This window comes from Trichosurus vulpecula, chromosome 3 (assembly GCF_011100635.1).
Source record: "Trichosurus vulpecula isolate mTriVul1 chromosome 3, mTriVul1.pri, whole genome shotgun sequence".
NCBI lineage: Eukaryota > Metazoa > Chordata > Mammalia > Diprotodontia > Phalangeridae > Trichosurus > Trichosurus vulpecula.
The window spans coordinates 322,539,459-322,551,515 of record NC_050575.1 but is presented as its reverse complement, the minus strand read 5'-3'; the positions used below and the strand labels follow the sequence as shown (position 1 = coordinate 322,551,515).

The window sequence follows — 12,057 nt, the reverse complement described above, 5'->3', positions numbered from 1 at the left end:
TTAGGTTAAATTCTCCAAGTTTCCTTTGATTCTAATGAACATTCCTCTAACAATACTGTTTTTGATTCAGAAAAGGACTACTTAAATAAGGAATGACAGTAGATTTTTAAAAGTGAGAATGGTTGTTGCACTTTTCCAAGCCTAAACTTGAAATAAAAGCATAACAATAAAATCTAAAGAATAAAATACACATACCTTTGCTGTTGTGTAGTCTACTACTTTCTTTGTGGTCAGATCACATTTGTTCCCTACCAATAACTTGTTGACGTTTTCACTGGCATAGCGGTCTATTTCCTGCAGCCACTGTTTTACATTATTGAAGGACTCCTATAAAAATAGGCATTAAGAAATATAGTCAAAATCAACTTCTGAATATCAAATATTCAGTTTCCCATACTGGAAACCTTAGGATTATCTCTGTTCTTCTCTTTCACCTCTCAATTCTACCCTTGTTACCAAGTCTTATCGGTTTTAAAGTCTTCCTCAAATACATTTCCTACTCTACTCCTCCTTCCACACCAAGTACAAGCCTCACTGCTCTCCACCAATTCATCTCACACCATTGTTAGAATAATCTTCCTTATTAGTATCTAGTCACTGAATATATCACCTCTTTCCACAAAAATCTTCAGTGGCTCCCTACTGCCTGCCTACCACATACAGCTCAACCTCTTTGTCTAACATATTAAGGCCCTCCAAAATCTGACATAACTGGACCTTTCCAACCCAACCTCAAATTACCCCACTGCATACTTACACCAACTACTGTTCCCCAAACTGTACTTTTCACAGCCTCCAAGCCTTTTTTTTATAATGGTTTCTAGGAATGAATTGATCTTTCTCCCCTCTTTGCCTGAATTCCTCACCACTTTAAAGCTCATCTCAAATGCTAAGTCCTCCAAGAAGTCTTCCCTGATTATACCATTTGGGAACAATCCTCTTTAGACTAGATTTTAGAGAACAATATTTTTGTGCATGCATTATTTTGTATTTCAGTTCTAGAGCTATATATCCCCTACCGGGACATAAGCTCCATGAGGCAGGTGACAAGGTTATCTAAACACCATCTCTTCTGGAGTCTAGTACAATGCTCTGCCAACAGAAGGTACTTAATTTTTGTTGAGCAATAACAAACTGAATACATCAAGATGTATGGAAAAGAGGGTGTAGGTGACTGGGGAAAGAAAAAAAATCAAGCAGAACCAGAAAAATGTGTGTAAGTTGCAAAGAAGATAATTTAGATTCTATGCAAGTCAAATTTCCTAAGAAAATGAAAGCTATCTCTCTATAGGTAGAAGGTGATACGGGAGGGGAAGACAAGCAACTGTAGTCAAGATTAACTCTGCAAGCAAAGGCTGGAGGACCCTGGACACTGAAGTGAAGCCACAGAGAAGGGATTCTTGTCTACATCACAGTTTGTACAAGAAGTCCCTAAGGTCCCTCCCAACTCTGAGGTTCCAGGAAACAAGACATAAACAAGAAAATATTCCTAAGTCTCCACACCTCAACTGATAAAGCATCTGTATGAGGACTATCACAGGCAAATACTGTATTCTGAAAAAGAGCTAGGAAAGAATGTGGTGTAGGACATAGAAAACTGGCCGTAGCGTCAGGAAGATTCATTCTGTGCCTCTGACACATCCTAGGCTCTCAAGATCATCTTTCTTCTGGGCATGTCCCTTAATTTTCTGGATCTTCATTATAAAAAATTTGTTGAAATAAGAAGACAATTTACTTCCCCCATTACATCAAATCATAGAAATTAAAGGACAACATTTTAAGAGCAGCGGCAACTTTTGGCCAGAGTCAAAAGGAAGACCTTTTCCCCTCCTTTTGTTCATACCAGGAGGATTTTACTCTAGTTTCTACTCCAAATGAATTTTATTGTTCCAGAAAATCATGTAGGATAACGAGTTTGAAGGACAGAGATGATGATGATGATGATGATAACAATAATGGATTATTATTTTTATACAGCACCTAGTATGTGCCAGGTCCTATGCTAAGTGCTTTACAAATATCTCATTTGATCCTCATGACGACTCGGGGATGTAGATTCCAAATTATCCTCATTTTACAATTGAAGAAACTGAGGCAAACAACATTTAAGTGACTTAACCAAGATCATACAGCTAATAAGTCTTTGGGGTCCATATCTGAAGTCAAGACTTTTAATTTTAGGTCCAGAATTCTATCCACTGCACTACCTATATGCATGGCTGTGGCAAGGGAAGATGGGGAGGGCTGTCAGGGAGGGAAGGGCCAATCATGTGGATAAGGGCAAAGAATTACCAATGGACAGCTAAAGGTGCTCTATTGGAATACACACAGTTTATTAAAAGCACCAGAAGCAGTCTCCAAGGAAGATTTATTGGGGGATGGGGGAGACATGATAATACATCTATAATAATTAAAATAGCTAACTAACATTTAAATAGTACTCTGTGCCAGCAAATGTGCTACACACTTTACAATTATTATTTCATTTGATCCTCACAACAATCTTGGGACAAAGACATTATTATACCCATTTTACAGATGAGGAAACTGAGGCAGACAGTTGTTAAGTTGAAAAGGACCATCTAGACAGTTATTTTATAAGAAAAAGCTGTGATTTTTGTCACTTGAAATACACACACCGATGTAAGCACAATCCACTGAAAGACCAATGTTATCTTTAATTACACCCTTATTGCAACTTTAGAAAATAATTTCAATTTTACAGTTAAAGCAAAATAAAAAAAAAAACCACTGAAAAAAAATTCTTAACTGTAGATTCTTGAAATAACAGGCCCTTTTTAATCAATCAATAAACATTTATTAAGCACCTTCTATGTGCCAGGCACAATGCTAAGTTCTGGGCTTAACTAAATTTTAAATGATAATTTACCATCAAAATCTGAGATTTTCAATAATTCTGGAAGATAAAACCTGCCTAAATATAAAATCACTTAGAAGTGAAACTTTATCACCCATTTTTTTCACAAGTGCCTCTTTGGTGTCTGAATTCTGTATATTCATAAATTTCTACTCCCAAACAAAACAGCTTCTTGGTATCTGATGGTTATCCTAACCTTTGTCTTCAACCTAAGCCACTTTTGATAGGAACCTATCAAATGGTTACCGAATTACTCACGTGCTACTTTTCTTCTCCTCTAAATATTCTTCTGTCTCTCATATTCTTATCCCTTTTTTCCAATATCTCAACTAGAAGAGACTTCAAATCTCACTTTTAACAACTTTATTGATCTGACTTTAGGTATGAAACGTGGTTAAAAAAAAAAAATTAACACGTTTCTCCTAAACCTTGTCAGTGAAAGCAAAGCACAACAAACCCCCGGTTTACTGGATATTAGATACTATCAAGGTATCAGCAGGTATCAATCTCATTGTGAAAGATAGCACTGCCCTCTAGAGATCTGCAGGATAAAAAGCAATCTGAAGACACTATTAGGAAAAGCCAATTAAACTAAGACTGGCCAAGAAGCAGTTTCAAAATCAAAACTGATACTGGCACACAGGGGAGTCAAAAGAGAAGGGAAGTCTTTAAAGGAAAGATCTCTACTATGTTGGTTATGCCTTTTTAAAAACTCAACAGTGAACTCTCACTCCTTTAACCAAGAAATCTTGTCCTCTGAAGGTGAACTGTCAAGCTCACTGTTGATGTGCCTGAGATATGAGTGGAATACACTGAAAACCTGGACTGTAAAAAGATGCGATAACCTGATTTAGAAATGTGAAATTCAAAGACAAAACAACCACAAATGAACCATCCCTAAGTTGATCAAGTTAGGATATCCTGCTACAAATCTTCCTTTAATGACTACAAGAAATAAATACTCAAAATACTAATCTGAGAACAACTATATTAATTGTAGTCTATTATTTGAAAAATGACCTTTCAAACTCAAATAAGAAAAAAGTTATTTTTTCCTCATTTAACAGAATAAAATTAGCTTTTCTTCCAAGTCTTATGCTATCTTCTATATTCAAAAATACAAAATATTACATTTAAACATTTTGTTTTGTTAAACACTTAGTACAACAGTTTGACAATGCTTACATTTTAATGTAAAATGTCTGAATGTGACCATTCTCACACAATAGGCTTCTACTCAAGCAACAATTTCTGAAGAACTCACCTGGTCTGTCACATCATACACTACTATGATGCCATGGGCTCCTCTGTAATAACTGGAAGTGATTGTTCGAAATCTCTCTTGGCCTGCTGTGTCCCACTGTTATTAAAAAAAAATAACCCACAAATTGTTGGATTACAGTAACTTTCAAAAACTCCTCAAACACATTAAACAGATATTTGCTTAATCAATGGTAACTCAATTGCTGAAATACCTTAATATTAAGATGAGAATGAATACAAATAGAATGGACACAGTTGTAGTACCTAAGATCTTTAATATGAGTATTAGTATTATTTGTCACTAAAAAGGCCACAGCTACAATTCAACCATGAGTTATTACTACCAAATTTTTCTACTGCCATTGAACTCCAAGGTAGGGACCCATGTCAGGTTTTAAAAAAAAAAAAACAGTTACCAAACTACCTAGAACTATGTTGAGCATATAAATGTTTGATAAAGGTATTTTTTGCCTCAAACTTCCTTTAAGCAGTATGCCTTATATATGAAAATCATACCAGTATTTTACATTTCTCAAGATGATTTTATTTTCCATGTAAAACTACCTAACAAGTACTTAAAGAGCCCCTGAGATACCATCATATTCCCTGCTACCACCAGCCTGCTTTCCATGGAAGACTACCTGAACCTCAAACAAACAAGTAGAAATTCATTTGCAAATCTCAGACAAGATAACAGAAAGTGCATGTGTGTGTGTGTAAAAATTGCTGGCTATCAGACTAGGTAAAATTCCATTTGGAGGGAAAAAGTTAGCTTTTCTGATGGTCTTACTCAAAATTCGGGCAGACTGTAACTAAACTAACACTGAATGCTTCTTGAGGGCAGGGGTAAGATCACATTTATCTATGTGGTTTTCTCCGTACCTAGCAGGCTACACTGTACACAATTGGCTTAATTGAAATTTGTCATTCAATACTTTTTATTTGAGGGAGCAAAGGAGAGGAGAGTAGGCTCCTAGGCCAGGCCCCACTACTTATCGTCAGCACAGAAATTTTAAATGACCTGCTATTTCTGACTGGGGCCAGTTCAATCCTCTTCACACAGCTTGGTGGCCCGCTGTTCCTGGAACTCACCATACTGGTGGCTAGACTTAACATGGAGACTCAATAGGCTCTAGTCCCTCATTGCTCAGAACTGAGCTCAAATGACCCAGCAGAAACTACAGCTATGTACTACCATGGCCAGCTCAATACACACTCAACACCTGCTTTAAGTGAGGCACTGTATAATTCTTCTTGTTTTAATGGAAGATTTTGAGAAAGCAATGTAAAACACAAGTCAATTCTTAATCCCAATCATTTGACTTTGCTTCTTGCTTTGGCTATAAATTTCCAAAAGTTAATTTATAATTCCTTGATTTTATTAAACTATCTTATGCAGTAACAAACCCTAGATCATTCATCATAAATTTATATTCTTAATATTAAAATATTACAAGTTTTAAACAAACACTTACTATTTGAAGTTTAATTGTTTTTCCATCTAACTCTATGGTTCTTATTTTAAAATCCACACCGATTGTGCTGATGTAGCTTTCTGTGTATGTATCATCCTGTGAGAACAAAGGAAAAATGAATCAGCAAAATTCAGCACGTTTAATGTGATAAAGAAAGAATGGCATATACAACCTTACTTGTAGTTTCAGGTTCTAGGGGAAGTTACATGGTGCACTGGATAGAGTGCTGGAGTTAGGAAAACCTGAATTCAAATCGTGACTCAGACCCTTATTAGCTGTGTGATTGTAGGCAAGTCACTTAAACCTGTCTGCCTCAGCTTCCTCATCTACAAGATGGGATTAACTGAGCCTACTTCCCAGGGTTGTTGTGAAGATTATTTATTTGCAAAGTAATCTGCAAACAAACTATTATATAAATGCTAGTTATTATTTTAGAATGCAATTAAGAGGCTAGCTTCTTCTAAGTCCTGTTCTAGTATTTACCTCACTGCCCTAATTTTATAAGACACCAAATTTAAAAAATTTTAAAGAATGTCTAGAAATCTTTCCATATGAACTTTTTATCCTTTTCATTAGCAAGAAATATGTTCTTACCATATATTCCTTACTTGATGTTGAAGTTTTAAAAATTAAACTCGTTTTGGTAATCACTTTTAAAAAGGAAGTAATTTCTTCATGGAAATTACACTAACAAAAAATGTAAAAAAGGAACTATGTAATATCCAACACATTTTTCCATGTGCCAACAAAAACTGATATTTAGCCTTTAAGAGGAATGCCAACTTGTGTTAACTGATAAAATGCAAATTGAAGCTTAACATTTTTGTGTCTGTGGTCAACTGTCTTAACCATTTAGATGGAAGGGCTGGTCACAGTCAGTGGACCACTTCTATGTGAATAATATTTAAAACACCCACTAGAAAAAACTCTACACTTCAATTAATCGTGATTTCTTTACTATGAGTATATTCTGAAGGCAGACCAACCTCTTGATGACTTAGTAGATCCTTTTAAAGGAGTTATTCTGGCCAAAAAATTTTGCCCTGCAGTCAGCTTGGTAATAAGCCCCTCCAGAGTTAGCCAGGCAAGTATTCGGATGACAGACATACCACCATAGACGTTACTTGGTGGGACCTGCCAGAGCATGGACTTGCTGGCATAGCTTTCAAGAATCTAGAATCACTGGTATGCCATAAAAATGAGGATTTTAACGGAAGATCTATCGCATATAAAAGTTTTAAAGCAACTCCTTCTCATAAGAACAAGTTTAGTCTCAATCTTTTTGTTCTTTTATCTTACCCAACCAAAAGCACATAGATAACTGCTATCCAGGTAATTTTTAGGAAAGACAGAACTAAGATAAAGGGTTGGCACATATACACCTTGACTAATTTCACTGATTAGTAAAAAAAACAGAGAACTAACATGACAACATTGGGCAAAAACAGTGCTACCTGAATAGGCAGTGATATAGGAACAAAGTCAACTTTATTAAAGCACAACTGGAGACACCCTGACCCAGACAGGAAAAGGGGCTCAGGGTGGGGTGGATAGGAGATGGTGAGAGACTGGGAGTTTGAATGGACTGGCTTTAGTCAAATGGTCTAAAATTATTACATAGCAATTTGGGACACTATAGGTACTTGTTAAAATGTCTTAATGATACTACTATAAAATAACTGGGGCAAGATTATAGGGCATAACTGAAGAGATTAGACTGCAAACAGAAGCTAAACCAAATAATATGGTGAATTACAGTAGCTATATTAACAAGCTCTAGACTTTAGCCATAACAAACACTTAGATGTTATTGTAGAAAAGAACTGATTAATCTGTATTAAACAGCTTGGGTAGCTAAAGAAATGCTATTCTAGGAGACAGAAAGATCAGTTTCTAACATAAAAAATAAATAAATAATAAATAAAAACATAAATAAAAAGAAGGTAAGGACCCTAAAATTCTGCCACAACCACAATTTGGGAGTAGTGGTACATACAGAGAAACAGATATTTATTTTTACTTTAAAGAATGAAAAAAATGAGCAGCCAGCTAAGTAAGCAATAGAATGGACACCTCTAAAGAACAAAGACAATCTACTCATGATGTAAAGGGTACAGAGCTGAAAGCTAAGTATCAAGCTTCCACTGCACCCAACATATGGAAGGGGTATTATAGTTACTTTCCTTGGTTGGGAAGATGACTAAAAATGCCTCATTGCTTCAGAGGAGCATTGACCTGTCCCAAGAAGACAAAATGAAGATGTTTGCAACTACCGTGACCACTGAGATTGGCTACAATTCAGGCTTTGTCTATAAAAGATCTGTATAGAACTTGTTTCATTATTTTAGACACTATTAATTCAAGAATTACTCATTTAAACATGAGTATTTTGCTTGGCCTAATGTACATTTTTAAAATTAAGTGTGATTCTTTCAATTAGCAAAAATCCATCTCCACCCCCTCAAGAACCAAAAACCAAAACTTCTATTACAGACACGCCTGGTCAAGAAAAACAAATTTCATACTGGCCACGTCCAAAAGACAATACATATGTTTCACTCCTGTTTCATTCTAGTTTTAATCACTTTTAAAATCATTCTCTAAATCTTTTACCTATCAGGAAGTGTCCTATTTCATCATTAGTCCCCTAGAATCATTGTTGGTCATTATGCTGATCAGGGTTTCCAAGTCTTTTAAAGTTTGTCTTGACAATACTGTTGTTATTGTATAAAACCTGGTTTTGCTCATGTCTCACTGTATCAGTTTATACAAGTCTTCCCAGGCTTCTCTGAAACGCCCCCTCCCTCCCACACACTTCATAATTTCTTACAGCACAAGAGCATTTAATCTTATTTATATACTGTAATCTGTTCAGCCATTCCTCAATTGATGGGCACCCCCTTAAGATTTCCATTCTCTGCCACCTAAAAAAAGAGCTATAAGTATTTTTGTACATCCTTAGTTTGTTCTGCTTATGACTAATTCCTCCTTTATTCTATATCCTTCCTCTCAATTCTTCTTTCTCACTTTTCCTCACTATTTCCCTGTCAAGTGAAATGTACTTGTGTGTGTGTGTGTGTGTGTGTGTATTCGTATTCTTCCCACCTAGAGGCAACAAAAGGTGCAGTCTATAGATAGAACAGTGGGCCTGGACTCAGAAAGTCCTGGGTTTAGATCTGGCCTCAGATACTTGGGACCTAGGAAAGTCAATTAACCTCTGTCTACCTCAGTTTCTTCAAATATAAAATGGGGTTAATAACAGCACCAACCCTGCAGGGTTATGAGGATCAAATGAGATAACAAATGTAAACTGCTTGGCACATAGTAGGCACTGAATAAATGATTCTTTCCTTCCTTCCATCAGTTCAAATGAACATTTCAAGTGTCAGTCACTCTCCCCACCCCTTCCTCCTTGTTTTTAATGATTCCTATAGGTGCACCCTGATTATATGAGATAATTTAAGTTAGGAAACTTTCTTTTCTCTGCTACCCACTCCCCCGGAGTATTCCTTTTCTTCTCTCTTTTCCATTCTTGTAAGAGCAGCAAGAAATAAGAGAACCTCTGCAGGCCTTCTATCTACTTAGATTTCCTCTATGATTCCTGATGATAGGGTTCAGAGGGGACACATACATCATTTCCCCATATATGAATGTAAGCAGTTTATATTGGCTTAATCCATCATTATTCATTTATGTTGGCCTTTCTATAGTTTCTTTTAATTCTTATGTTTGAACTTCAGTTTCTATGCAACACTGGTACTTTCATCAAGAATACCTAGAAATCCTTTCTTATATCATTATAAGTATATTTTTCCCCTGTAGTACTCAGCTTTGCTGGTGCTGTGTTATTCGTGGTTGTAAATCAGGAATTTGTCACCTTTGTACTCTGAAATAATGCATTCCAAGAGCTCTGATCCTTTATAATGCTAAATCTGCTAAGTCATTTGTGATCCTTACTGGAGTTTCTTGGTACTGGAATTCTTTCATTCTGGCAGCTTGCGGTATTTTTTCTTTGGCTTGAAAACTCGATCTTGGCTACGATGATCCCAGAAGTTCTCTTTTTAGAGTTTTATTTAGGTAACCAGTGGACTCTTCCTCTTTTGCCATCTGATTCTAAGGGATTCATTTTTTATATTTCTTAATCATGATATTCAGGTAATCCAATGAATGAGTCTTAAACTTTTTTTCTCCTTGATCTGTTTTCCAGGCCAGTTATTTTCACTTTTTCTTTTTTGTTTCCAGTCTTTTGACTTTCAAAATTTCTTATTGCCTCATGGAGTCACTGGCTTTTATTAGACCCATTATAATTTTGAGGCAGTTTGTTGCATGAGCAAGATTTTTATACTATTGCACCAACCTGTTAATTCCCTTTCCAATTCTTTTTTTCTTCCACAGATCTCATTTATTTTCCAATTTTTTCTTCCAGAGCTTTCATTAATTAAAAACATATTTAGGTTTGTTTTTTTTTAAACTCTTGCTTCAAAACTCTTCCAGGAAATAGGTGAATTTGTGCTCACACTTGGTTTTGCTTGTAGATAAGTCATTCTCATCTTTTAGGTTTGTGTCTTGAGCGTCCATCACCACAATAGCTTTTTACAATGGGATTCTTTTTTTGATTGCTTATTTTTCTAGTCTACTTCCTGACTTCAGACTCAATGTCAGGGCTAGGTTTGGTGCAATTCTGGAGGGAAGATCTGGGCTGGTCTTCCTGCTGTGTTCTTAGGGGTACAGAACGTTGTGTTATTTAAGGCTCTCAGAGACAGCTCAAGCAGGGACATGTGAAAACTAAATGTGCTCCCAAGGTGATCAGGGCACAGAATGATCATTACTCCTCTAATGTAAGCTCTGCATGATTCTCACACATGGGGATTGGATCAGAGAAATAGTAGATTGCTGCTGATTACAGCCACTATCACCAAGCTGGGCAGCTATACTGGTTCAGAATGAGAGAACTGTAGACTCACCTTTGGCCTGGGATTCCGGCCCCAGTTACTCCTCAGCAAGTTTCAGACTGGACTAGAAGTTGGAATTGAAACCATCCTTTACTCCTGAGGTCAGTCACACCACTTGCTTCTGCACTTATTCCTTGATCACACACAGTCTAAGACCCACAAGGACTCCAAACCCTGGAACACCATTCCTAGGCAAAGGCTTCCTCAGCCTACCTCCAATCTGTGACTTGAAACTAAGCAGTGATTATTGACAAGGCTGCCAGAGTTGGCCCCTGTTCCCACATTCTGCACAAGGTTACTGAGTCCTAGTATAGTTCTAGGACCTCCTCTTGCCCTGGTGCACAATCTTTCCCTGCACTGCAATGCATACTCTAGCTAGACCCCCATCCCTAGTGTCTACTTTCTATCTCCCTGTGCCAACTTGGGCTAGAAGAAAGGCTCCCTGTGACTTTTTCTTGGATTTCCCCACCAGGATGTGGTCTGGTAAGTTTTCTAGATCTGTATGAAGTTTAAGGGAGAAGTTTTCTGTAATTCCTGCTACATCCTGGTTCTAGCCTCCTAACATATATGATATCTAACTGAACCTATTTCTTAAGTTAAATTTTCTCTGAACTGGCAACTATGATATTTCACAATATTAATAGCCTATTGTTTTAGTCACTAATTTGAATTGTCACTTGAATTTTTAAAAAATTAATTTTTCTTCCAATTTCACTTTGGTACACAACAAGACCATCTTATACAGATGGCTTACAATTTGAGCTCCATCACCTATGGTACCAAGTTTGAGATTTTCTTTAGATTAAGTTTTTGACTGATCAAGCTAAACCTTAACTTCCTATCAGTACTGAAATATTCTGACATAACAATTATCCATATGGTTGTTCTATACAGAAGTAATGGTTTGTTTTTTATCACTATAATATACATAGCTCTAAAATCTAATTTTATAAAAAGAATTCTGAATTTTTAATTTAGCAAATTCAGTGAAGTATTAAGCCTTAGCTGGACACAGATCTATACTGTAAGAATGGGAGGATTTTTTTTTAAACTAAGGTTTCACTGAAACTGAACACATAAGCTTAATTTCCCAAATACTATTTATAGCATAGTTTTTTCCTTTGAAATCAGTCAATCAATCAACAAACATAAAGGGATTTGTTTTTTAAAATAGTTCTGTTGGTGATCATTACATTATTTTAAGGGTTATGAGTTGTTTCCTGAATACTTATTTGTCAAAGGTCATTAAGAGAGATGTGAATGTGAGGCCTTGACATCTTTTAATTTACTAAAGAGGCCCAAGAAAAAAGTAAAATTCAGAGTGGTAGATAAAACAGTTACTAGGAAGATTCTCAATTATTTTCTATCCATATAAGCCATTATCTGCATGTGCAGTTAGAAATCGATGCCACTGTCAGGCTGAGATGTTACCAGCCCCTGCTCTTTCTTTCACTCTAATAGTGATGAATTATATGTAAGATTCTTTATA

At 36.1% G+C, this 12,057-nt stretch overlaps 1 protein-coding gene across 1 annotated transcript in view; it reads right to left on the bottom strand.

Annotated features, from left to right (window-relative positions):
- RAB1A (RAB1A, member RAS oncogene family) overlaps window positions 1-12,057 on the bottom strand; it is a 45,670-nt gene that overhangs the window by 2,202 nt on the left and 31,411 nt on the right. Inside the window, exons 3-5 of the mRNA XM_036751684.1 lie at window positions 5,617-5,712; window positions 4,143-4,238; window positions 196-327 (exon numbers count right to left, since the gene is read on the bottom strand). Coding sequence (XP_036607579.1) covers window positions 196-327; window positions 4,143-4,238; window positions 5,617-5,712 — 324 coding nt within the window. The remainder of the gene's footprint in view (window positions 1-195; window positions 328-4,142; window positions 4,239-5,616; window positions 5,713-12,057) is intronic.